This window comes from Danio aesculapii, chromosome 9, assembly GCF_903798145.1.
Source record: "Danio aesculapii chromosome 9, fDanAes4.1, whole genome shotgun sequence".
NCBI classification, from domain to species: Eukaryota; Metazoa; Chordata; class Actinopteri; order Cypriniformes; family Danionidae; genus Danio; species Danio aesculapii.
The window spans coordinates 42135553-42162990 of NC_079443.1; the positions used below are offsets into that span (position 1 = coordinate 42135553).

A 27438-nucleotide genomic window follows, 5' to 3' on the forward strand; every position below is an offset into this window, starting at 1 on the left:
TAATAATAATAATAATAATAATAATAATAATATTAATAATAATAATAATAATAATAAAACAACAACAGCTTTGGTAATAATTTGAGGAGGTGACAGTTATATGATCAGCCTTGAAGTATATAGTGATTGTCAGTTGCTTTGTGATGCATTAAAAAAAATGTGACGTGTAGCATGGATCAGTCCAGTGCAATGTCACACTTACCCTGTGAATATAGTATATGTAAGTATATGCAAGTAGGAGTCTGTTTTTTTTTTTTTTTTTTATACTTGCTTTTTTTTATCTGTTGTTGGGACCGGCCAGGGGCCAGGCCCCACATCACACGCACCTCTATCTTTAACACAAGCTTTACTTTGAAGATGTCATATGAAACTTAGGCATAGAGAAAGAAAAAGGAGGGAGAAAATTAATAATAATAATAATAATAATAATAATAATAATAATAATAATAATAATAATAAAATTAATAAATAAATTTGAGAGAGACAGAAAAGGAGAACGAATAGAACAAAGGGGAAGAATGTAAAGACTGAATTATAATGTGGGAAAGTATTAATAAAATTTATACTAAATAGTGTTTTTCCCCTTTGGATTTATTTATTTTAATTATATTTGATATCAGAGACAGTTTTTTTACCTCAACCAGACCCCTTTTCCCCTCTTGTTTATGTTCTGTTGTTGGGGAATGGCTTCAGGCAAAGAGGATCTTCAATGGAGATGTATTCTGTTAATAAGTTTTTCCAGGATGAGATGTGAATGTGTTTATTGTATTTTATGCAGATGCACTCCCTTACAGAACCATCCCAATCAATCTAAAATGATACATTCTTTCCTAATAGAGATATTCAAGCCATCTGGTGAAATTGTATTCGTATTGCAATGTATATCGCAGAACAACAAAATTTAGCAATATTAGACTTTTCCAATATCGTGCAGTCCAACTAGAAATATATTACATATTCAGTATTGTTAAATCTACACTGCAAGGTCAAAATTACATTGTTCCTTACCATGCTAATTTTCTTCAATTATTATTATGGTTATACTCTTGCGCTGTACTCGCATTTCTTGTTATTTTCGCAGTTTTGTATAGCACTTAGGTTTTTGTAACCTGTACTTTAAAATGTGCAGAAAGTCAGGTGGAAAAATTTCTCTCATACATAATTGTTTTGTAATTGTTGACTCCTTTGACATAAAAAATATATAATTTACAACTAGACCAAAAATAAGTTTCTTTAAAAATACAACCAACAAATTTAAATAGTTTTATATTTCAATGTCATTTTTAATAGAGTCAAGCGATATTTTGTACGATTGAATTTCTTTGCCTCATCTGTCTGTGTGTAGGATCTCAGGTAGGAGGGGTTTAGAAAAAATAAATGATGAGACTTTATAGGAAATTAAGTGATGTTCAATGTACTTTTTTGTTTTGTACCTCAGATTAAAGCTGCACAATATATCTTTTCAGCATCGATATCGCAATGTGATCATTCACAAGTCACATCACAGCATGTTGAAATTGTACCGTTTGTAGCTTTAATAACGATTCATTTTATTAGATTATCCATAACGAAGACTGTGCAGTAATATTTTGCATTTGATTATTCAATTACGGTTTAAACTCATCAGAAAACAAAACATTGTGTATCATTGTGTAATATTTGTATAGTTATCCTTTATTGTGTTTAACCATGCTTTTAGATTGTTTATTGTAATTTCTGCAATCTAAAATGATAATTCTTTCCAAATAGAGATATTCAAGTCATCAATTGTATTCATTTCGCAATACATATTGCAGAATAACAAAATAATCACAATGTTAGATTTTTCCAGTATCATGCAGCCCTATCTGAGATGCGGGTAAAGATAATGTAATAGACCTTTAAAACACTGATATCAGTTAGCCACTGTAAGGCATTCACATTGTATGGTCAAAACCATATGCCACAATAAACATACCTTGTTGTGGCTCAATGTGACTCGTAACTCAGGCTTTATTACAGCATAAGCCATGAGTAAGTTCTGGACCCCTCTTAAGCTCGTCTTTACATTTTTTTAGTGTTGGAATAATACTGCCGTCTAACTGGGAGGTTCTTGAACAGATTTGCCGCACACACCGTGGTGCCTGTGGGAAAAGGTATGTTAGAAGCAGTCTGTTGCCATAAATCAAGTGTATTAAAAACTGCATTAAAAGCCTTATACCCTGGCCAAGATGAGATGGCTTCTGAGAGACGATCTGTCCATTGTGATCCACTGAATACTGAATGCTAAATCGTCATCTGCAGTTTTGGTAGTAATGACCACCTGGCAGAAAAAGCAAAAGATAAAGCACAGATACAAGAAAACATATACAAGATTTGTAATTCACTAATTAAAAAAATGGAATTCCTATGCACTCACTGTATTATATATTTCTGGTCCTTTATATTAGCGTAGACTTTACAATTTTATGTTTTGATAACGTCTTTTGGGTAACAGGTGATAGTATTTATCAATTTTAGTTAATAAACATACAGCTGTTTGTTAGTTCATGCGAGCTTAATTCCATTTATTAATATTTATTTACTAATACATCAATAAAATCACAAGATGATTATGTTAATGTTGTCAATAATAACTGCATACTGGCAAATGCTATATTTGTAATAAGTATGAGCATAATTTAATTTCTGCTCCTGTTTATTACATTTGCCAATATAGAGCTTGCACATTCATATTTACAATAATTAATAACAATAACAATTTCATTTTTATAATTTAATAAATTTAGATAGCATTTAAATCAAACCTGATCTCATTTTTCAAATTTTTTTAAATGAGATTTCGTTTTTCTTCTGTATATTATAATGTTGCAATAATTTAGCATTTAAAAATACTGCTTTTATTAGGGCTGAACAATATATCGTTTGAGCATTCAATATCGTAATGTCTGTATCCACAATAGTCACGTCACAGGATAAGATTATTTATTAAAGATTAAATGACAAAGATTCATTAAATATTTTTTATATATATCTGTATAACGATGGCCATGTTGTTTTATGATTGATTGTTACATTTCTGTACTTATAATAGTGTTATACTCCCCAGAAAACCTTAAAGTACTGTTTATTTATCCAAAATCAAACAAAAAGTGCTCAGGGGGTAGATTCATTAATGTATCTATGGATAAGGGATTCATCAGAATAAACAGCAAAAAAAGTCTAAGGCACTCGAAAAATGTGGGAAATAATATTAAAAAGCCTTATTGAAATGGCTATTTCCTTAAAACTGTTGTAAACTTTAAGAAATAGCCATGTCATTAAAGGCTTTTTAATGTTCTTTCCACATTTTTTGAGTGCCTTGGACTTTCTTTTGCTGTTTACACTGTTTTATCTTTTATTTTTGCTCTTTGTATTTATACATGCTAGTAATTTATTATATTTTATTGCAGATGCACTTGACTTTCCCAGACTTGATCTTTCCAGTTGATTTAAATATGTATGCAATTATAATCGCAGCCCAAACAAAATATCACAATGTCAGATTTTTCCAATATCGAGCAGCCATAGATTTTATGTTTAGAATGTATACGTTTACTTTTCTCCAATAATGGTACATTTTTTTGTTATCTAAATATAATTTTTATGTTAAGTTCAGATTATACTGAAATATAACCTGCATACCATATTGAATATTGAAAATATTTTCATATTATCAGCATTACTAACATTCAACAATCTTTTGCTGTATTCATTAGAAAAAATTGTTATTTGTATGATATATTATAATGTTGCGATGCCTGAATTCACACCAATTTATTCATATTAAAAAAAATGTGTTTGTTTTTTCAGTCATAATAATAATTTTATATTGAAAATGATTGTGTTTACATGGAAAATATCATTTAAAATAAAATTAATATTTTCTGTCACAGTTTTAACATCTGTGCATCACTAACTAAAACAACAAAACAAGCAAGATGTAACCTCTGAGATGGCACATATGGATGCCAGAGCTTCTCCTCTAAAACCATAAGTCTCTAGCTGTTCCAGGTCTTCATGGCAGGAGATTTAGATGTATAGTGTTTTACAGCCATCACGGAAACATCAGTAGCTTTAATTCCAGAACCATTGTCTCGGACTTCAATGCGATCCAGTCCATAATTCTCCTGATCACAAAAAAAACATCAACAAAGATTCAGCAGTCATTACAGACACCCTGACAATATCTACAGGACTTAAAAATGCATGGATATCTGTACACTGAAAAGAAAAATATGAGAATAAACTTCATCTGTAAACCAATTACGCTAAAGCTTATGTCATATCAACCATATTAGTATACTATTTCATTAAAATAGTACTTTTTTTAATTCTTTATTTAAAGTTTAAAGCTATCCAATATTACATTTGTGCATTTACATTAGTCATTACTGAAGCCAAATCTGGAGCTTATCTAACAAAAAACTTACGATAACAGTCCAAAAACTAGTAAAGCCAAATTTAGATGTTATAGAAAAATATTAAACACAATTTTTTTTAAAAATAGGAAAAATCAAGAGAAGCAAAAAAAATTTAAATTTAGTTGAAATTTGTAGGTTTTCTTTTCTTTTTCGCAATATTTTGCTTGAATTTAATTGTATTATCTTTCAATTTCTAAATATATTTGGTGACAAATATTATTTTAATATATATGCTTAATAAATGTGTTTTGTTTCAATGCATCAAAATACATTGACTATATTTACAGAGAAATGGAAAAAATGTGGTGCAATCAATTATGCAGAGCACTGTCTATACAGTGTGTATATGAGTGTATAAAATATGTCAATTCAATTCAGGTTTATTTGTATAGCACTTTTCACAATAATTATTGTTCAAAGCAGCTTTACAAAAGGTGCACATTGCATAACAATCAAACTCAGAAAACTTAAGGTTATTAGTTTAGATAACTTTATTAATTACTAATAAATTTAACAAGTAGATTTTTAAGTTAAAGTTATTATATATTAGCACACTTAACCTGCAGTCACATAGTATATGGGTGATGTCTATGAGTAGATATTCAATGAAGTGTATTTGTGTATTACTTTATATGTGCCAGGAAATACTATACTATACTATACTGTACTGTACTATACTATACTATACTATACATGGAACACATATTAACGTTAGTCAAAACTGTACATGTGATATCTTAAGACAACTTGATATATATTTACCAGTTTGACTTCAAGGCTTGAGGAACCAGCATCAAGTGAATTCTCAATCAGTTCCTTGACAACATTCAGGACAGACGTTATAACCTGAGAGCTGCACAGCAGGCGCACAGTCTCGGGGGGAAGCGCCTTCATGGTTTACTTCACAAGAAAGGGTTACAACCATAGGTTACAACTCGTTTAAGTTCAGTAAGACGCGTTTGTGCAGCATACGTGAACGAAAATAGCCAAAATATTCCAACTTATATCACGTTCGTAAAAAGATATCCAGTAAATTCATCACACAAGTGTTCTTCACATGTTTCCAAACGTCTCGGATATGACTTAACTGGCGCCTAAATGACGTCTGTATTATTCTCTCCACTGATTGGACGTTGTCGCTCTGTCGTGTGTTTTGTTTTGTTTTATATTTGTGATGTAAATATAAGTTAGATAGGCAAACCATTGAATATATATATTAGTTATAGTTATTAGAATATATAAGTCTTAGTTTTTTAATTGTTTGTTAGTACATTTATCCTGACTAGTTTGGAATTTTATAACAACTAAAACCGTATTTCACAGAATAATAAATAATAAAAAAGACCTCGTCATAAAATAAGCTAAAGTAAATTACGTTTTATATATTATGGTTATTTACTAGATCTATAAAAGTATATAGAAATCCCTTTACTCTTATCACTTGCAGGATATTCGCATTTTATTTGTAAAAGTGGCTCGTATAAATCGTCCTGATTATAAAGAATCAGCAGTGCGACATCTATGCAACATTTGATCAAAATTAGCATTTAATCTCTGTTTTATTTTGTAAACATTACGCTATTAGTGGGCGTGTCGCGTTTATTCTCGCGAGATTTGCGGTTGTAACCCCGTTAGCAGTGGTAGCCTGGTCTGCTAGCGGTGTGTGTGCGGTGAGTCAGCCCGCAGTGCGCGCAGCGGAGGCCGGCAGCGCTCCAGCCTGCTTCACCCGGACGCAAAACAAGGTACCGTTACTCATCTCTTACCCAAAAAAGTCGCTAAATTAAACCCAAAAAGCCCAAGACCTAGCAATAACGGCGTGATTTAGCAGCTTTACTTCTGTTTGAGGTGTTTAATGGAAGTAGAGTGAAACAAAAGCAACTGGTGTTTGTTATAAAGCAGCTGATGCTAAATAAAGAGCATTGCTCTTACGCAAAACCAAAAAACAACCCAGCGTAAGGAGACAGACAGGGATAAGCGTGTTTAAAGAGTGTTATTGTAAGTGATTAGACTGTGGGCTGTGCTAGAAAACGCAGTGTTTTGTGCGTGTAGCTCAGCTGCTAACTCTATGTGTCATAGGCTTGCTTGTTTTTCTCTTCCAGCTGCTGGTGCAAAACCAACGCGAGTCTTGTATGTCATATTTAATGAACGTTGAATAGATGTAAAGGCTCTGTTTGCTGGTTGTGTTTTTTGTATTAGGCTTTTATGAGTAAGCTATACAATACTGCTATTCAATTGCTGAGTTGTTGTCTATAGAGATATTAAAACATGTATTACATAATCAAAGAGAGATAATTTGATGTGTTGATATGATTAAGTGTAGCAGGACTTTAGCCTTTAACCTCTGATTTTAATTTTAATATCAGATCAAATAATAGTGTTTTAGTGTGTGCTTTTCTGCAACTGATTGATAAGTTGATATGAAATGTTGAGATAAAAGAAGCAAACAAATAAGCTTTATATTAGGCAACATTGAACTTTGACTTTCGAACAGCTGCTTGAACCACTTACTGTGACAGATAAAGCAAGCATGCCATAAACTGTGACTTCCACCTTCTTTGCTGTCCCAAAGAAAAACTGAATTGTTGTGAATTATCTGAGTACGACTTAGCCGCATAAACAGTAATAGAGCATCCTATGAAGAATCGGCCTATTGTAAGTGCATGAACATGCTTTTGTTGGCATATAGACGAGACCTCATTCAGACTTTGTCAAGCTCTACTCTTAACTAGAACAATAAAACATCTATGAAACAACTAGTACGCCCAATTTTGAAGACAGACCGCTTTTGCTTCAAACCGATCCCCTATAGTTGCAGAAATAAACGTAATGATTTGAATAGGTTATATATAAATAAATCAGTTTTAGATGGCAAACATTCTAGAGTGAACTGATTAAATCTATTTTGGAGATTTTCTTCTTACTCCGCTTTAAAATAACCAAGGAAGCTTGCATAGCATTAAAGCATCAGTTAACTGATCTGCTGCTAATGAGACGCTTACCAAACATTTACGTGTACTGACATATTGCTGTTAGTTATGTTGAAGAGATAAAACAAAACCACTTAAATGCATTTATTAATAGTTCATTTTTTGTTGTTTTTTTTATATTATTCAAAGTCTAAATATTTATTTTACAGGTTTTTATACTATGCAGAATTATGGAGAACAAAAGTCAGGAAGATTAAAAATACAATACAGTAATTTATTTTTAACAATACTTGATAAACCTTTAAAGACATCTGTTGTGAGAGCTGAGGTTGTTAATGGTATATTCCTTTTGTTAAATCTACGTGTTTGCATCAATTTCACCATATTGCAGTCCCTTCAGTGTGTTGAAAGCCCAATGGGTTTTGAGGGGGAAAATGAATTATTAGCCCCCGTTTATTTCTTTCCCCCAATTTCTGTTTAACGGAGAGCAGATTTTCTTAACACATTTCTAAACATAATAGTTTAATAACTAATTTCTAATAACTGATTTATTTAATCTTTGCCATGATGACAGTAAATAATATTTTACTAGATATTTTCAAGACACTTCTATACAACTTAAAGTGACATTTAAACGCTTAACTAGGTTAACTAGGCAGGTTAGGGTAATTAGGCAAGTTATTGTATAACAATGGTTTGTTCTGTTGACTATCGAAAAATATAGCATAAAGGGCTAATAATTCTGACCTTAAAATAGCCAAAATAAACCAAATAAGACTTTCTCGAGAAGAAAAAAATATTATCAGACATACTGTGAAAATTTTAAATTGGGGCTAGTAATTCTGACCAACCATATACATATATATATATATATATATATATATATATATATATATAAACATAAACATAAACATGGAGGTAACTGTAATACAATCATTGTAGAAGAATTTGAGAATTTGTGCAGAAAACTACATTCCCATGAACCTGCACAGAAAAATTTCACCAGAGTTGCATGCTAGGGTTTCTACAGGTTTAATCAAGTCAAATTTGACCTTTTTAGACCATTATGAATCAAATTTCATACTTGCACAAGGCTAAACGCTAAAGATTTTTCTAATGGCGCTGTTAAAACATTTAAATAATCATTAAAAACAAATGTTATTGTAAGGAGTTACATGAATAATCTTTTAACTTTATTGAGATGGAATATCAGTGATTGGATGGGTATTAGCTCGATTGGGTAGCTAGCTTTTCATGGACATCGGAAAATTAAGACCTGTTTAAAATGATTAAAGACCTACAACATATTTCAGCTAATTTAAAACTTTTTAGGGCCTAAAATGTTGTTTTTGAAATGTAGGCAAGGCAAGTTTATTTATGTAGCACGTTTCATACACAATTGTAATTCAAAGTGCTTTACATAAACAGGAGTAAAAGAGACAAGTATAAGAAAATAAAACCAAATAAAAATGATTAAACCAGATAAAATGTGTTAAAACATGTTTAAAAGAATGAAAAAGAAGAGAAAAACATAATAGTGTGATCTGTCGGACGTAGCACAGTGCTCATTTAGTAAAGGCACAGCTAAACAGATGTGTTTTCAGTCTTGATTTGAATGTGCCTAATGTTGGAGCACATCTGATCATTTCTGGAAGCTGATTCCAGCAGCATGGGGCGTAGAACCTGAAGGCAGATTCATTTAAGACTCTCGTATGGCAGATTACCCTGCTGCTGCTTCTCCAGTAAGATAGGTAATAAAATATGACAGAAATGTGGATGATGTGTTGAGATGATTGACAGGGGATGTAACTAAGCAACGGGGAAAGTCCCAAAGCTTGCATACTCTTTTGTTACACAAAGTACATACTTTTTAGGGCGTAGTACAAGTATGTTAATTGGGACGCAGCAACAGTCTTGTAATGTTGTGATTCTTCTAGTAGCTGGTTAATTTGATCCATGGCTTATAATACTCAAAGCCTTTTTTTTTTTTCCTATGCGAAAAATGAACGTGGAAAGATACTTCTGGAACTTAATAAGTGGGCAGTCGCTAGTATTATTTGACTTTATATTTCCATTTTGACATTTAGACTGCTGTAAATTACTGTTTAATTGGTCTGTCCACAGAAAAGCAAGATGAATGTCGGCGTGGCCCACAGCGAAGTGAACCCAAACACCCGTGTGATGAACAGTCGAGGGATATGGCTGACATATGCGCTCGGCGTAGGAATGCTTCACATTGTACTGTTGAGCATTCCTTTCTTCAGTGGTTCCTGTTGTGTGGACCCTAACAAACGTTATTCACAATTTTGTAAGTGTCCTGAATAATCCTTTGTAATTTCCCTGTCTGTTCCCCGGTGCATGGGTTGTCATTTTCTCAGCAGTGGCCCGAGTCTTTACAATTGATGCTTCCTTAGTAGCCTGTGTGGCATTGTTATACAAGACAGCTCTTGCACAAAGATTCAAGGTCAACAGTATGACATCAGCAACCAAGTTAAAGCTCGCTGGCACATGATGATGCATGACGGCTTGTGCCACAATGATAAAAAGAGGCTATTCATAGCGACACTGCGATGTGTCCTGTTGTCGTAACGTGGAAAACTAATTTAATAAGCGTAGTAGGTCTTCATACATGGAGAGTTTTCACACAATAGCTTTTCATAAGGAAAAGCCACAGGTTATTTCATTGTTATTGATCATTTTCATGACCACCAGATCTTTCAAATGCAATTAGCAAAGGCACATTTTGAGGCCTTCAACTTAATGGGTCAGTTCAATCAAAAATTTTAATTCTGTTATTAATAACTCGCTTATGTTGGTCTTTGGTCATTTTTGGATAACCACTTATATACTTAGATATTTTAAAGACATCTGAGAAAATCTGAGAGCTCTCTCCTCCCCCATATACAGTAGAGGTCCAGAGATGTTTAAAGGCCCGAAAAGGATCTGAGCGGTTCAACAAGCACCTCATGTCTTTTGCATCAGGTCACTATGATCAATACAAATTCTTGCGTCACGCTGATGAATCTAATAGCAGTACGTAATATGGAATAGGGCTGGGGGATTTGACCTAAAATCAGAATCTCGATTAATTGAACGACTATTTTATTTATGTTTTTTGCCTCATACATAAATATACTCGCATATATTATAGGAATTTATACTGAGGTGTCTGTAAAACTAGATGCATAGTTTGTATTTTATTATACACTTGTTTGCACATGGACGTGAAACAGTAAAATAAAAAAATACGTGCAGTCTTTTTATGGTCATGCCTTAATATGTTTAATTAATATCACAAATGCCATTGAGAACCTCTCAATATCCCTCAATACACTGAAAACATAAGTTTGATTAATAAATTAGATGTAATTGAATTAAATATATACATTTGGCTCACTTATATACATTAGGCATATTACCAATCATAATCGAAAACTTGACTCTCCCCGAATGTCAATGTATAGTTCACATCCTGATTACAAGTGGATGATGCCAGGTCCAGGTCCAAAGCATTTTTGCTTATCCACATTCAACCACTTCCAATGGTAAATTCACTGCAATGTATCAAAACACAGATTGAGATTTAAAATTGTAGTTGGCAATCCAAAATCCATTTAATTTGCTTGCCATGTTATCTGTTTTTTTTATTCAGCAGTACTCTGGCATTACACTTAAAGTAATGAGCTTCACTTAAAATAACAGCGAAGGGTTTTAAACAAAACTGAACACAAGAAAAGTGAAGGTGCATTTAAAAAGCATGTTGATATCCAGTGAAACATTTGTGGTTGCATCAATGGTTGTAAATACAAATCAGGATTATTCCACCAAATTTCTTAATGTTCTAGTATTGTGGGGTCTAAAATAATGCATTCATTTCTGAAAGCATGGCTTTTGTCAAACCGGGTTTGTGAACAGTCAAAAGGAGCTTTTGATCTAGGTAGTTGAAGGAACCCCATATGCAATAGTTTTTGCTTGTATGCATATGGTCACCTAGAAACCTATAAGTATGAATCTGTGTTTTTGTTGGGTCATGAGTTTTGTGGTAACTCAAAAGAAATGTAGACACAAATGAGGCAAAATGTAGATAAGTCTAAGAGGCAAAATCATATATGACAATCGATATCATAAAGGCTGAGAAAAAAACCCATGCAACGATTTGTGTGAAAGTCTCTTTAAGTTCAGAGCTTTGATGGTCCATTGTTGTTTTGTGTGGGCAAAAGCATTCTTGATTTGTCTCTTTAAGCCTAATATTAACAGGTTCCCACTGTTATAATCTTACCAATAGCATGTATGACATTCGGATCATCTTTTCTGTGTTCCCCGCAGGGTATGTATGTGGTTTATGCATGCAGTGAAAGGGCACACCATTCGAAACTCAGACCAGGGCAAGGCAAGACTTCTCACACACTGGGAAACAGCTGGACTATGGCGTGCAGTTCACATCATCTAGAAAATTCTTTACAATCTCACCAATCATTTTGTAAGTTGATGTTGTGATATTTTACACAGTATTTCCTAACTAATATAGGAAATTGCTGCTTTCACATGCAAAAACGTTAAAGGGACAGTTCACCCAAAATTAAAACTTTACTCACCTTCATCTCTAGTGGTTCCAAACATTCAGTATAGGCATCTCAGTTTTAGTTGTTGTTGAAAATATAGGTATTTTGTAGAATGTTGGAAACCACTGACACGTTTCTATCAGTCTTCAAAATTATGTGTTGAACAAGTGGGTTAATGATCCAATAAAAAAAGCCCAAGTTGTGCATTATTGCACTTTAATCATTAAAACTTTGCAGACCTTTTACATTCCACTCCACATGAAAGCTGATAACCAGAAAACCTTTTTTATTTTTTGAAAAGTCTACTTTACAATTTGACACATGCAAACCACTGCAGAAATGTGCTAACCAACAGGCCCATGTCATATACAGTACAGATACTTAATAAATAATCTACTATAAATTGAAAGCATTAACGTATGCTGTTTTTTTTTGTTTTCACAAGCTTTGGAGACGTATCAGCCTAAATTCCGCTTTTAAATAATACCACCACTGTGTTCCAAATGGCATCAAGAAGTGCACTGAGAAGGGAGCACAATTGTAAACATGAAGATCGCTAAAACTGAACTGTAAAAATGCTTTGAAAGCAAATTACACCTAAGAGAGCTGACTTTTAATGCTTTACAAAAAATCATTTCAAGTTGAAATGTTAGAATGTTCTAAATGAATAGGGCATAGGGGGGATAACTGGGAATAGAACACAGTCAGGAACTATGTTTCTAACTACAGCTCCAGGGGTAGTTGCAAGCATACAAGTTTGCGAATGTTCGTTGGAACGATGGATTTGGGAATCACAACTTGAGACCTTAGTTGGCTAACGATGGTTTTCGGAAACGCGCCCCTGGTTTCAGTCCGTTAAAGCGCAGTTTCACAAAACATCCTACATGACTGTGATGGAAAGTCTCTTATGTTTACTTTTGAAAATTGGTTTAGGTCAGTGGTGCGCTTGATGGTCTGTACTTCAAGCACCCCGTGGATGTGCACAAATAGGACGCGCACTGACACGTATAACAAAATGCACCTCAAGTAATGTATTTTAGATTAGCATAAAATGTAGACAGCCCCCTCTGGTGGATTTGTCATCTGAAACGTGCAATGAAACGTACTCGAAGCAAAAAATATAGGCTGGGGCACATATTTTTTAGGGACCCTGGGGTGGATTAGTCATTTAACAGCACTCGTAGTATGCAAGTTCCTTTACTGATTTTGATCTTCTTTTCCTTGCAGATATTTTCTTGCCAGCTTTTACACAAAATATGACACAGCTCATTTTGTGATAAACACAGCTTCGCTTTTGAGCGTTCTCATCCCCAAATTGCCACAGCTCCACGGAGTGCGGATCTTTGGAATAAACAAGTATTAATCCCAGTGTTCAGAGGGCACAGACCAGTGGGAGCTGCTGCCTGATATGGGAATGTTGTTGATAACCCTTGTACTTTGTACCGCAGTTGTGTACACTTAGCAGTTTTGTACAGTCCGTGTAATTTGTGAGTCTCTTTGTTTGATATATCTTGAGAAATTGTTGTAGGGATACGTTAGGAGGACAATTCCGCAAGCATTAATAACTTAAGATATTTAATGTGTTTTCGTTAGTTGTTTTGTGATCCTCGTGGATCTGGGCTGGCCCAGGTTTCATGGTTGAAGTTGTTTTTTTGTTAATTAGTTTTTGTTTGTTTAAATGTGTTCACATCACTGATACACTGAAATAGATTAATGCTTTTAGCGTCACTTCACATTTCTAAATAGGTTCTTAAATAATGCCATGAGTTGAAAAAAAATGTGTTGTTTTTAAAATCATTTACAAGCCATGAAACCTTTCTGCTGTTTCTTGAGTTTTGTCAGTGTTTTCATTGCTTCAGAGATGACAAATAATAAACTAAGTTTGCATGATTTCCTGGAAATTATTTGTTCACAATATTGTGTTCAGTGTTTTGTTTGGTTAATATCTTACAGCTTTTAATACATTTTCACTGTCACTTATCATTACCAAAACTTTAGTTAAGTACAGTTGGAATCAGAATTATTAAACCCCCTTTGAATTTTTGTTTGTTTTTCATATATTTCCCAAATGATGTTTAACAGAGCAAGGACATTTTCACAGTATGTCTGATAATATTTTTTCTTATGGAGAAAGTCTTTTTTTTTCCGGCTAGAATAAAAGCAGTTTTTAATAAAAAAAAAAAAAAACATTAAGGTCAAAATTATTAACCCCTTTAAGCTATATCAATAGTCTATAGAACAAACCATCATTATACAATAACTTGCCTAATTAACCTAGTTAAGCTTTTAAATGTCACTTTAAGCTGTATAGAAGTGTCTTGAAAAATGTCTAGTAAAATATTATGCACTGTCATCATGGCAAAGATAGAATAAATCAGTTATTAGAAATGAGTTATTAAAACTATTACGTTTAGAAATGTGTTTAAAAAAATCTCTCCGTATAACAGAAATTGGGGGAAAAAAATAAACGGGGGATAAAAATTTAGAGGTTTTAAATATTCTGATTGCAACTGTACATTAATTTAAGTTGATGTGAAATAAAAAAAATACAACTTATTTCTTTGGTCTCTTTTTGAACAGTTTATCATTGCGCATTATTTCTAAGTTTATTTTCTTTTTTGAAAAGCTTCCTTTTACCTTAAAACAAAACATCAAGTTCTTCACAAAATTGTTATATCTTCAGTTCTAATCAGAATATGTCGAATATACAAAGTGTCACTATGTGATCAGAAAACTCCAGATCAGTACCAAGCTTCAGCAAACCATCATATTTCTTTACTCTTTTTCCGTCACAGTATTATTGAAGTTGAGCTCATGCCCAACTGGAATCTAGGCAAAAGGTAGCATGGTTAACATTTTTGGTCACTATTTTTGGAAACTACGGTAATATTTCCCATAATTCCATGTGTGTTATGTCATAGTTTGATGACTACTATTCTAAAATGTGGAAAGAGTGTAATAACAAAGAATTAGTAGATTCTGACAGGTAGTTTCTAGGGTGATAAGATATATCCACGTATCCAACCGAGAATTCCTGGAGCCGATAACCAACCAATAAATTAGCCAGATATGGACTTCATCTGGTATAGAATGAAAAGGAATCTTCTGGCACCAGATGGAACTAAAAGAATGTGGCATCTTTTAGAAAAAAAGCCTGAATACCTCTTTTACAATGGAAAACAGCCTATTGACCATCAAACTAAGTAATCAAACGCAGTTTTCTGGAAAATACAAACAGCTCATCAATTCTTCCTTCAGGTAGCAACACTCTACCAGGCCAAGGAGATTTTCCAATCCATATTTTACGAATGCTAGTGGCAGGTCAATTTTTCTCTCGCTACACACAGAGAGTGAATCACAGCAACTGGAAAGTGTGTCTTCACGGGTGAAATCTGGAAACTTACTTCTTGCGGTCTTCCTCCCCGAGGCTTTCCCATCTCTCTTTCGCAGCAGCTGTGACATCCTGAGGACTGGCTTTTGGGTTCTCCTGGAGGACCTGCGATCTGGTGTCTTGCTCAAACAGCGAAAAGGCAGACGAGGGCTGACGTACGGAGCGGTTGCTGATCAGCTCGTAGGCTGTTAGCTTGGCCATTTTCTCCACAATCACGTTAGACGGCCTTTTAGATGGGCTAGACTTCACACTCTTGGCCTCAGTTCCTCCAAGGTCTTCGTTTGCCTTTGGGATGTGCAGTTTGACAGGTTCTAGGTATTCCCCAGTGATTTGATTGGAGAAGGCCCTGCCCGCACTCCAGTTCTCAGCAGATATGTGGCTCTCTGGACCACTGTCACTCTTCGATGCCTTTGGGGAGTTGGAGTTCAGATCAGCTGTAGAGTTCATTACCACGTCGTCAGCAGGTAATGAGCAATTAATACTTTCCAAATCACTTGAGCTTCTGTTGATCACCCAATCCTCCGAAATCGAAGAAGAGCTGGTGTTTGCTGTGTTGCTCAAGGAGAGCTCAACTTCCTGTTTATCTGCATTTGAGGAAGAATCCTCGGGCAGTTCTGGGTGCTTTAAACTAATATCTGGGGTGGCTTGTTCAGGCACATCTAATGAAGTAACATCAGGGGGATTTCCTGCAGTTTTGAGATTCTCTTCGCCATTAGAGTAACCGTACAAAGAGATCAGCATGGTCTCCACTGCCAACAGAACTTCATCCTGGTGAAAAGTGTTAATATAGATTCAATTAACCCAACACTTTTTTTTTTATAAATGTACTATAAATGTACATGTCCTACACTTGTTTACCTTATTCTGTAGCATCACTTCGGTTTTATCAGGTGTCAGGTTAACATCCACAGTTGAGGCCGGTAAGGTGATGTTCATCATAAAATTGGGATATCGGCGGCTTACGGATTCACTGTTAGACTGAGCACTGGTGTAATACTGCTTGATAAGCTGCAGTGAAAATGTGCATTTAGAACATGACTATGATTATACAGATGTCTCTGTAAAATTACAACTTCATAATAAACCTTCAAAGAAATATAGTCTGGTAATACAGAATTAGGTCATGGCATAATCGATGGAATTCAATCAAAACTTCATCAAAATCTGAAAAATATCAATATATTTGAAAACAAAATCAAGTAAATCTAAGATGAAATCTAAAGGTTTGAGAGAATATCAACATTTTAGAGCCAAACAAGGACATAAAACATGGTTAAACATACATTAAATGTACTTAAAGGGGTAGTTCACCAAAAAAAAAAAAGAAAATCATCATTTACATCATGTTTTGTTTTGTTAAACACTACAGAAGATTCACTGAAGAATGTAAGAAACTTGTAAACATTGACTTCCATATTATTTATTTTTTCTACTAAAGATGTTAATGGTTACAGCAGGGGTTCTCAAATCCGGACCGCGAGGGTATTCAATCCAGACCCGACTCTATTAGTTAGTTATAATAGTTATTATAGTCCGTTAGTTATAACCTAAAATGCCCATAATGATGCTCTAAACAGGGTGGTAACAACTTCTTTATAGAGAAGAACCCCATCATTTCTTTGCGCAAATTATATCGTTTTATATGCACACGCATTTAAAAAAAAAAAAAAATCCAATATTAGTTTTGGTAAAAACATGCACTTAGCTAACACATTTACTAATATCATACAGAAATCATATAAATAAATAAATAATGAGGCTATTTATTAAAAAAGGAAATTGAATATTTATTAGGAAATGTAAAGTCTACTTTTACAATTTGGCACAAGTAAACCACTGCATAAATGTGCTAACCAACATACCCATGTCATATACAGTACAGATACTTAATAACTAATCTACTATAAATTGAAAGCATTAACGTATGCTATGTTTTTTGTTTTCACAAGCTTTGCAGACATAATATCAATTCCACTTTTAAATAATAAGTCACCTATAGCTTTCGTCATGAGCCACGGCTGTGTTCAAAATGACATCAATGTTTTTAAAGTGCACTACAAAGACAACGCAATTGTAAACATGAAGATCGCTAAAACTGAACTGTAAAAATTACTTTGAAAGCAAATTACACCTAAGAGAGCTGACTTTAATGCTTTGCAAAAAAAGAATTCCAAGTTCAAATGTTGGAATGTTCTAAATGAATAAGGCATAGGGGGGATTACTGGTAATAGAACACAGCTAGGAACTATGTTTCTAACTACAGCTCCAGAGGTGTAGTTGCAAGCATACAGTTTGCGACACAGTTTGCGAATGTTCGTTGGAACGATGGATTTGGGAAACGCCAAATCAACAAACTATGTTTGTAGCGATGGAACTTGCAACCTTAGTTGGCTAATGATGGTTTTCGGAAACGCACCCCTGGTTGATTTGTAATGAGACAATTAGAGTTGTAAAGAGTGAAAAGTGAAAAACCACTATGAAAGAAGCACTGACAATTTGAACGCAGTATCCACAAAATACAGATATAAGACCAACCGCAAAAACTACAACAACTAAATTTCTCATTACACACCATTTGTATTTCTAACCTTTTATGGAGAGATATCTAGATGCAGACATGGTGCATTGCAATCTGAGCTGCTTGCAATTCTTTTTAATACCCACACTTAACCTACCCGTCACAGTGACCTCACCAGGTACATTGAGTGCATTGTGTCCTGACATTGCATCTCTGCATCATGATGGCTGCATTCAGATACTATTGTTTTTTTGGCCTACCTTTTATTGTTTTGTAGAAAAAATGCACTTATATTAGTGGTTTTGCCACATTTGCATTGTATTTTGAAGTGTTTTGAATGCAAGAAAATAAACAGTGTTGACTTGTGATGCATGTTATGGATGTTTATTAAAACCAGCTATGTAAAATCATTGTTCCGGATCTTTGACCTAATAAAAATTCAGATTTGGACCTTTTAATGCAGACCAAGGCTATTCAATTAGTTTGTCATGGGGGCCCAGTTCATAAAAAGCATGCAAAATGAGGGGCTGGAGAGTTATGACTTGCAATATGAGTGATGACACAACAGTTATATAGAGTCCATATGTTGTATTTTTGCTCCTTAAGACAACCACGTTGTACTTTTCTAAATTAAAATTTTAATATATTGTATTTTGAAACTACAAAATATCAGTGCATTGGGCTTTTGGTAATATTACAATATTGCTTAAGTAGGCTTCTTCTGCATTCAAACACCTTCATATGTTATCTTTTGAACTGCATACCAATTATGGATGCAACCATTATAGATTTTGGTTGTACGATTATATAGTCTGAAGAACAATTATGGGTTTCACGGTTATCACGTCTAATGTAAATTTAAGATTTATATTAGGTAAGTATTTAAATTAACTGTTGTTATCATCTGCGTCATACATACATAATCATTTTCATTGTAATTTGTCTAACATATCTTTTGTTTACATTGCACTGAAACCACGCACAACTCTTACCGCTACAGCGCGACATGTTTTCTACTTGGTGCGTCTGGAATCGCTTCGCTTGCACGCGCATATTGCCATATATTCTATACATTGAAAAAATTGAACTTGCGCAGAGAAAAAAATATGCGATATGTGAATGGCCCGCTGCTAGATAATCCAGTGTGCGTGCGTATTAGCCTTGGTGTATAAGCTTCGAAACTTGAAACAGGTGGCATAACTTTGTTTAGTTGAAGCAGTTTTCGATTCCATACAATAGAAACACGCCATTGAGAAGCCTTTACGAGTAAGTATCCAAAATGTTTTCGGCCGCTCACGCCACTCACTTGCTTAATGTTAGGTGACTCGTGCTGTATTGAACAGATGCACGTCACTTCATAACTACAGCGTCCGTTTTTGACTGAACTAAATTTATTTTTTGATGTCTTGGTCACCCAATTTGGAAGGCCGAAATGAATTGCCTCCAATTGAATAGCCCTGTTGTACACATTGAGAACCCCTGGGTGACAGGTTTTCGACATTCTTCAAAATACCTTCTTATACGGTCATTGAAACGAAATAAAAAAAAAACTTATTTGAAACAAGTAAAGATTGAGTAAATGATGACAATTGTTTTGTTTTTTTTACTTTTGGGTGAACCACCCCTTTAAATAGCAGTGGGAAATTGTAAATGGTAGCTCCTTTACCTTAAGCATCTCTTATGATGCACAGGTCGACTGTTTACAAAGATGAATGACTTATCAGTCGTAGAGGAGCTGGTGGAATTAAATCTGAGCCTGGTTTGGGAAAGAATCCATCGATGGCGATCTGAGCAAACATAAGACACACTGATTCATGAATACCACAACCCAAAAAAAATTCAAGCTTTTACATATATTTCCTGGTTGAAATGTGCATTCAGAAGCTGGTGAGTAATAAACTCAGTCCATGTTAAATCTAGTGTAGTTATTCTTTATTTCCCTCCCTGCCACCAAACCATACTCATTAATTGTCAGAGCACATTGAGGCTTCCGTGAACTTCCTCCAAAACAAACAAAATGACGCACTGCTGGCCTTACAGCCCACTTTGCAGTAACCAATTAAGACTTCGCTGTGCTATCAGGACCCATTTGTCATCTCCTAACTATGTAGTGGCCAAGTTTGCTAAAATGTGCAATGTTTCTCTTGGCTAAGGCCAGCACCGGCGAAGTGGCGGGATGAGAAACGGCTCCAAATTAATCAGTGATCTAGGGCTGGATTGTGATGCTAGAGCTCACAATTTGGAATTAACAAGCACAGCAGTTGGCTGGCAAGAGGGACATTTTAATTGGAGTCTCTGACAAACCTGATAATCAGGGGTATTGTGACTTTCACAATCAACACTTATGTTCTGTATACTTTGCCACATTTGTCAATTACGGTGGCGTAGGTGGCCCAGTCCTTTCTGTTTTGTGCACTGAATGGAGGTTATTATTCTGGACTCTTCCAGCGCAGAAGGATCTCGGCCACAGCACAAAACAGTCAACTGCAAACCCGCTTCAGAAACCTGTAACCATTCCAACGGCAGAACCAAAATAAAGCTCTTCTGATTGACTCTATATGTAAACAAATAATGGAATAAAAACTCGTTAGAAAGTAAAAACAATCCCCACCGCAGAGTCTCTATGAAATTCTGGAAAATACATACGACTCAAATTAATGTTTCAATGCTGGAATGAAGTGGATTATCTCATCATCTTTCATGTTGACATCACATGACCACCACCAGATGAATACTACAAGCACAAATATTATCGGCTGTTCACTTTTTTAATTTAGGAATTTAAATAAAACCCCAATTAACGGTAATACACAAATAGGTGCACATTCAATCATTTAATAGTGTGTATAAGCAACATCTTCAGAAACAACTGACAGTTGTGACCTAAATATGATTTTTATTAATATGTTTGTGTGTTTAACACCAAGCCAGCTTCTATAGCAACCTTATTTTCATTTAGAATATTAAATTATACAAATTAAGGCTGCACATTATATTGTTCTAGCATCAATATTGTTGTGTGTGCATCCGCAATAGTCACATCGCAGCATCTGCAATGTTAAATTAGGATTAGAGTTGAACAGGAGCCACAGTTCACAAACACAGTCACTGTATAGTTTTTAATTATATTAACCATAACAGCGTGAGAGTCAAGTCGTTTACGTGTTTTTGAGGCACGTGACTGTATGAAGATTTTAAAAGAATTCAAGCATTTAAAATTGTGCCGTTTGTAACTTTAATAATGTTTAACTTCATTGAATTATTTATAATATGAGACTGCAGTATTCATTTACAGTTGATTATTTAATTACTGTATACCTGTATACTGTTAGACACCTCAAAACTTTGTTTATTTCAAATCTTTTGCTCTATTTTATTTACCTATGCTGGTAGATTGTTCAATATTATATTCACCTCTTACAAAATCACCCAAATCAATTAAAATTATGATTTTTTTCCAAATAGAGCTTTAAGTCATCTGGTGAAATTGTTTTCATATCGCAGAAAAAATTAAATATTGCAATGACAGATTTTCCCAATATCGTGCAGCCCTAACACAAATTTATTAGCAACTAAGTTTTCACACACACTCAAGCTCAGAAGATCTCCTGGTTCTTGGCTTTAATATGCACAGCTAGTGTTTTTTCAGCCAATGATGAACTTCCGGTGAGAGCTTTATGTGACTATTTTCAGCTTCATTAGGTTCCTTTTACAGCATCGCTGTTGTAATTAAAATATAATCAGTTAATAGACTTAAGCATTTATTTGGTTGTTAAAGCATAAACAGAGATGAAAGACTGTGTAAACGCAGGCACCGTCATTAGCTGCAGGCCAGCACAGAAACTCCATTGAAAATACTGAAGTAAAATTAATTTCCATATTTTGAAGACATGGCGCAAAAAAATATAATTTAATGCAGTGCTTTCTTGTTTGGTCTGAGACCCACTTTATATTGCATCTCAGCCAGGCTGTGAAGATTGCTGGTATTTAAAGAAATCAGATCTTAAAACACGGCGATTTTGTGTGGGATGATAATTAACCGGAAGCCCTGGGGCTGGCTGACTGAAATTAAAAGTCCTTGTGCATTCACCCCATTGCTCACTTGTTAATTCCCTGAAATTTCAATTTACTGAACTGAATTCTTACCATATCATTAAACAATACCATTTTCCCTCAGTAAAATAATGACACATGTTCAATAAATATTTAATATAATGTTCATGCTTCAAAACGAAACTAAAAATTCTTTAGATCCAATCACTGTGAATCAAGCCCAATATTTATCATGATAATTACTGATATCGATGGATCAGAAAAATGTTATTGTGATTTTTAACACATATTCCCCAACCCTAGAGCCTAGTCACACATGAAACGTTCAGCTAACAGGTTAACTGAAAATAATTAACTGAATTAGGCACAGCTATCCAATCTGTATGCATGACAATTTATGAAATAAAGTGGAGTAAAAAAAAGTACAGTATTATGTTAATAATTTAGATAATAATTAAGTAAAAGTTTTCCCAAAATAAAAAATTATTTGATTCTAGAAAAAAAAAAAAAAAAAAAACACGAAATTGCATAAAATTGACACTGGGGTTTTTTGTTTTCTATGATATATACAGTGGGGAAAATAAGTATTGAACACGTCATGTTTTTCCTGGGAATACATTTCTAAAGGAGCTGTTTACATGAAATTGTACCAGATTTTGGTAAAAACCCAAACAATACAAACATAAAAATAAACAAAACAAAAATATCTGAAAAATTTGTTGTGTGTAATAAATAACAATGAAATGACACAAGAAGAAAGTACTGAACTGCTATATAAAAGGCTTTTGTGCCTCTCATATGGAGAATGAATTGCTCAGGTGTGAGTTTTTCACAGACTTCACAGAGTGTAAAAATCTTGATGGTTCTGTGGGTCTCGTCTATCAAATCTGGTCATTATTTTGTATTTTCTATTAGATTCAAGTCAGATGATTAGCTGGGCCATTGATTTTCAGCTTGATTTTCTTTCTCTGAAAGCATTTGAGAGTTTCCTTGGCTGTGTTTTGGATCATTGCCTTGCTGAAATGTCCATCCTGGTTTCATCTTTACCCTCCCGGTAATGTAGATGTTAAACTGAAGCAGCTAATATCAATTTACAATGACGAAGGGCAGAGAGTTGCTGAAGAACTACTGAGAGATTTCAGCTGCTGTCTGGGCTTTCACTGCCATTCTACAGCTCCCTTTCTTCATGTGTTCAATACTTTTTCCCTGTATCATTTCATTTTATTAAACATAACTTAATTTGTACACTGATAAGATTTGTTGTCTTAGTATATATGGATTTCTTTAGTTGTTATCAACATCTGGTGAAAATTTCAAATATGAAAATTAGAAATATGTTTTTTAAGAAAAATTTGAACGTTTTCAATACTTATTTTCCTCGCTGTATATTGCAATTTGAATCCAATTTCACCAGATGAATTGAATAGCTCTATTAGGAAATAATTCATCATTTTAGATAGATTGGGATGATTTTGTAGGAAAGTGTATCTGCAAAAAAATAACAGTAACAATTTGTCACAATAATCATGATAGGAAATGTTCCTACCATTACATCTATACTTATCTGCTACTGAAGTTTACTTTCAAAATAAATAAATACATAAAACGGAATGCACCAGGGCAATCTGCAAATGGCTTCACGTGTCAAAGCCGTGAGGGGTGGGGTGAAGGGTTAGCGATGGTCTTGGCATTGGGCTGGACCTGATGATGAGTGTGCACCTAATGACTGATTACTCCAACAGATCCTCCTCTCAAAGCCATAAATTAACTCCTGGTAAAACCCACCAATTCCTAGAATGCTAGATGACTTACAACTAATAAGTGGTAAGCAAAGATGCATTCTCATCTGGCACATGGCTTTACAGAATATTGGCAAGACTCAGCTAAAACCATCCATCGAGTGTAGCTCTATACGCAATGTGTCCTGCTATACGTTCAGCAGGAGAGGATCGAGCTGCCAAAAACAGCCCGAGCCAAATCCCGAAGTGTGCCTACAGAGAATTATTCCTACATGAAGGCGAAATGCAAGCAGGGACTGTGCAAACCGCAGCGCTCCACTCAAACGCATATTCTGTAAAAGGACACTTAGCATGAATAAATCACACTTAAATGAGCCAGCAAATTTAGACAATGCTAGCGTTGTGCATTCTTCATCAGCCTCACATATCAAAGTAGGACACCATGTGTGCACCAACAATAGCATCCTCTCCAGCAGGGCAGCGATGAGATCAGGCCAAATGCCTAAATTAGAATCACCATGTCATGCATGTACTGTATGACCTATACAGTTCTGCGTAATAGGGAGATAATTATAGAACGAGAGGCAGAATCAGCGACAGGAGAGCCTTTAGCTGAAAGAAGGGGAGATAAGAGAGTGTTATTGCTGACGAAGGTAGAAAAGGTCAAACGGTTCGTTTGAAGGTAGAGGGGGAGAAAATGACCAGAAGAAAGGAACATTAGTCTTTCCTGTTATGTAACCCCTATACATTTTAAATTAATATGCTAGAGTTGAAATTAAATTATTTTATTAAATTAAAAAGTGTGTAAATTGAATATAAAATATTCTTTAAATTAAATATATATTTCATTTATTTATCTATCTATTTATTTATTCTATTTGCCCTGGTTATGATTAGGTACTTTATTAAGCCTGAACGTGACACCTAATAGGAGGTAAATAAAAATTTAGAGTTAGTGTTGTCAAAAAAAACCAAAAACGATATATATATCGATAAATATTGATACCAAAATCTTTAAAATTATACAATCTTGGTTTTGGTTAGTATCGATATTGGCTTTGCTCCCTCCCTCACACTCTCTCTTCTCACCAGCAGGGAGACGAATAATTAATAATAATATTAACATTTTAACACGTTTGTTTTAATCAGGAAATATTGCAAATTAGATATTATTTTTGTTTAATTATTGCCCTTTAAACTTGCTGATGTACCGGATAAAAGCACTATAAAGTTTAGTTATTTTTTCCATTTTTACTTCATTTGCATACTTGCAGAATTTATTCCCCACAGTATCTAAAATAGTATCGAATATCGGTATTTTTTCGATAAGTACAGTCAAAGACTATAAAATACACAAGACATGTCACTCGTATTGTTGTGAATGGGGGAAAGTGTAACGGTGAATATGAAGCACCGGCCTACTAGTACAGTAGCAATCAGCAATCAATATAGACTGATGATTCTCCAGGGGAGAGTTCGGATCAGATGCATGCTTTTACGACAGTTTTTGTGGTCAACAAACACACTGCAATCTCAGCGAATACTCACTTCACAACATAAGAAATATGTCCACATAAAGCTTGATTTCTCTACTTTTAAATGAGCCCACTACACTTGAAAACAAATGTTTTCTGATTTTGTAATCTGCATGAAACGAACGCGAGGTGCATTTCGTCTTGTCAACACACATTACATGACAGCAACTACTCGAACTTGTAAACAAAGAGTCGTTGTCATTTCTGGAGGAGATTCATCATCAAGAACAGGCTGTGGATTACTTCAGAGGACCAACGCGATCAAACCAAGCGGCAACCTCCCGCTCTCTCTCGGGAAGCCAATACTGAAGTAACTGAAACTGCAATTCATCAAAATTCCGCTAGTCCTGGCTCCATAATAGAGCAAGTTGCAATTGAGCCCACTGTTAGAATGGCCAATTTTACAACAGAAAAAAAACGTGTTTACAGCCTGGTACAAAGAACGATTTTGGTTCATATAGCTATTATTACCCTCCATAACAACTGTGAGGGGGGTGAATTTTTTTTATAACTCCTCCATTTCCTTTATATTAGGTTATATTAACTTTGCATAATTAAGGGCGTGGCCACTTGAGTGACAGCTAGGTCTCGCTGGTCGCCGTCACTTCACCTCAGCTGAATCCGGCAGATTAGCCACTGACCTCGGCATATTCATCGTATTTTTGTTTTGTTTTATGTGGCTTTACACAGTCAGGCTGCCTTTTGGACTTCTTTCTACAATTGTCAGATGATATGGGATGCTGTGTGCACTTAATTGTGTTCACAAATCATTCACGTGGCCTCCGTTTCCCATGTGAGTAAAGTTATATACTTGTATACCATCTCTATAAATGTATTTGTTTTATTTAAGATCATTTATCATTAATATTTTTCTTTAGACCCATAAAGCACTCCAGAATTTGCCAGATTGATTAGCTGTAGGCTCTAGATCAGTCATCCTGAAGCGTTGTCATACAGTGTTATGCTGGAGTTCATCAATAGTCTTGCATTTACTAACACAGACTATAATTAAAGTGTTTGGAAGTAATTCGCGTTTTCCTCCTGTAGAAAAACGTCATAAGAACAATGTTTAGTGGCTCACTGTATTACAACAGTGTTTTTAAAAGTCTAAACACTTTATTGATATAGTGTACAGCCAAGCACATGTGGTCAGAACCACAACGAGTCGCAGGTAATGAAGTATTAAGCGTTTCTCCCAAAGTAAAGTCTGTCTGCTAGGTCTAAGCAAAGTGCCAGCAGGCGTCTGTAGCTCCGCCCACTCTCCGCCTCTTTGCCCTTATTTGGTATCCCGCCGTGGGTGCGATGACGCGCGAACAAAATGGCGACGGTTGGCCGCGCCTACTAGTAGCTTCTTTTGCGCTCTTCAGAAACCTATGGGTGACGTCACGGATGCTCCGTCCATATATTTTACAGTCTATGGATCAAACGATTATTATCCAGATGATAATGTGTAGAATGGCCATAAATGAGGTTGGTGTCATGATTGCTTTCCTTTCGAGTGCACATGCGCATTAGCTCGAGCAACCTAAAAAAATGCAGATTTTATTTCATTTGAACGTTTAGAAATTAAACAGTTGCTGTTTAATGTTATTGGTGATTCCAAATATGTAATCGTAAGTTATGGCAAACAGTTTGAGAATTGATGTTTCCCCATTCAGACAGAATGCCCTAGCATACTGTCGAGAGGCATTTCAAAGATGGCCGGCAAGTGAAATGACTTGTCTTAAAGAGACTTTGGTACCGCTTCGAAGTTGGAATTTCCAGTATTGCGATAACACTATTTAGAGCAGGGGTAACCAATCTCGGTCCTGGAGGCCCGGTGTCCCTGCAGGGTTTTTGTTCCAACTTGCCTTAACACACTTGCCTGGGTGTTTCAAGTATACCTAGTAAGACCTGATTAGCTTGTTCAGGTGTGTTTGATTAGGGTTGGAGCTAAAATCTGTAGGACACCGGCGCTCCAGGAACAAGTTTGGTGACCCCTGATTTAGAGTATACGAGAATCATCTGTGTCAAACTGAACTTCATTTAGGTTATTAAAGGAACAGTTCATCCAAAATGAAAATGTGATGTTAATTTGCAAACATTTTACATTGCAAACATGGATACATCTGTATTGGTGTTGAATCATCGACATTTTAGTTTAAATTTCACAGAGTAAATCACAGTAAAACAGTTTTATGTTTTTATTAGGGATGCTCTGATCACGATTTTTGCAGCCGATACAGAGTACAGATTCCTTGTTTTTGTGATCAGCCGATACCAAGTCCCAAT

At 34.8% G+C, this 27438-nt stretch overlaps 3 protein-coding genes across 3 annotated transcripts in view; 1 reads left to right on the top strand and 2 right to left on the bottom strand.

The window, feature by feature from the left end:
* Positions 1-2261, bottom strand: part of pms1 (PMS1 homolog 1, mismatch repair system component) — a 50778-nt gene extending 48517 nt beyond the window's left edge. Inside the window, exons 1-2 of the mRNA XM_056465725.1 lie at positions 2201-2261; positions 1958-2123 (exon numbers count right to left, since the gene is read on the bottom strand). Coding sequence (XP_056321700.1) covers positions 1958-2011 — 54 coding nt within the window. The 5' untranslated portion in view covers positions 2012-2123; positions 2201-2261. The remainder of the gene's footprint in view (positions 1-1957; positions 2124-2200) is intronic.
* On the bottom strand, positions 1986-5505 carry LOC130235244 (PMS1 protein homolog 1-like). The gene is given in 6 exon segments (XM_056465726.1): positions 1986-2123; positions 2201-2272; positions 2275-2302; positions 3967-4049; positions 4052-4148; positions 5205-5505. Coding segments are annotated over 6 exon segments (492 nt in total). The 5' UTR covers positions 5337-5505; the 3' UTR covers positions 1986-2043.
* Positions 5506-6090: 585 nt separating this feature from the next.
* On the top strand, positions 6091-13832 carry LOC130234683 (ORM1-like protein 1). Its single transcript, XM_056464930.1, is given in 7 exon segments — positions 6091-6184; positions 9494-9634; positions 9636-9677; positions 11696-11707; positions 11709-11783; positions 11785-11849; positions 13159-13832. Coding segments are annotated over 6 exon segments (462 nt in total). The 5' UTR covers positions 6091-6184; positions 9494-9502; the 3' UTR covers positions 13295-13832.
* The last annotated feature ends 13606 nt before the right edge of the window (positions 13833-27438 follow it).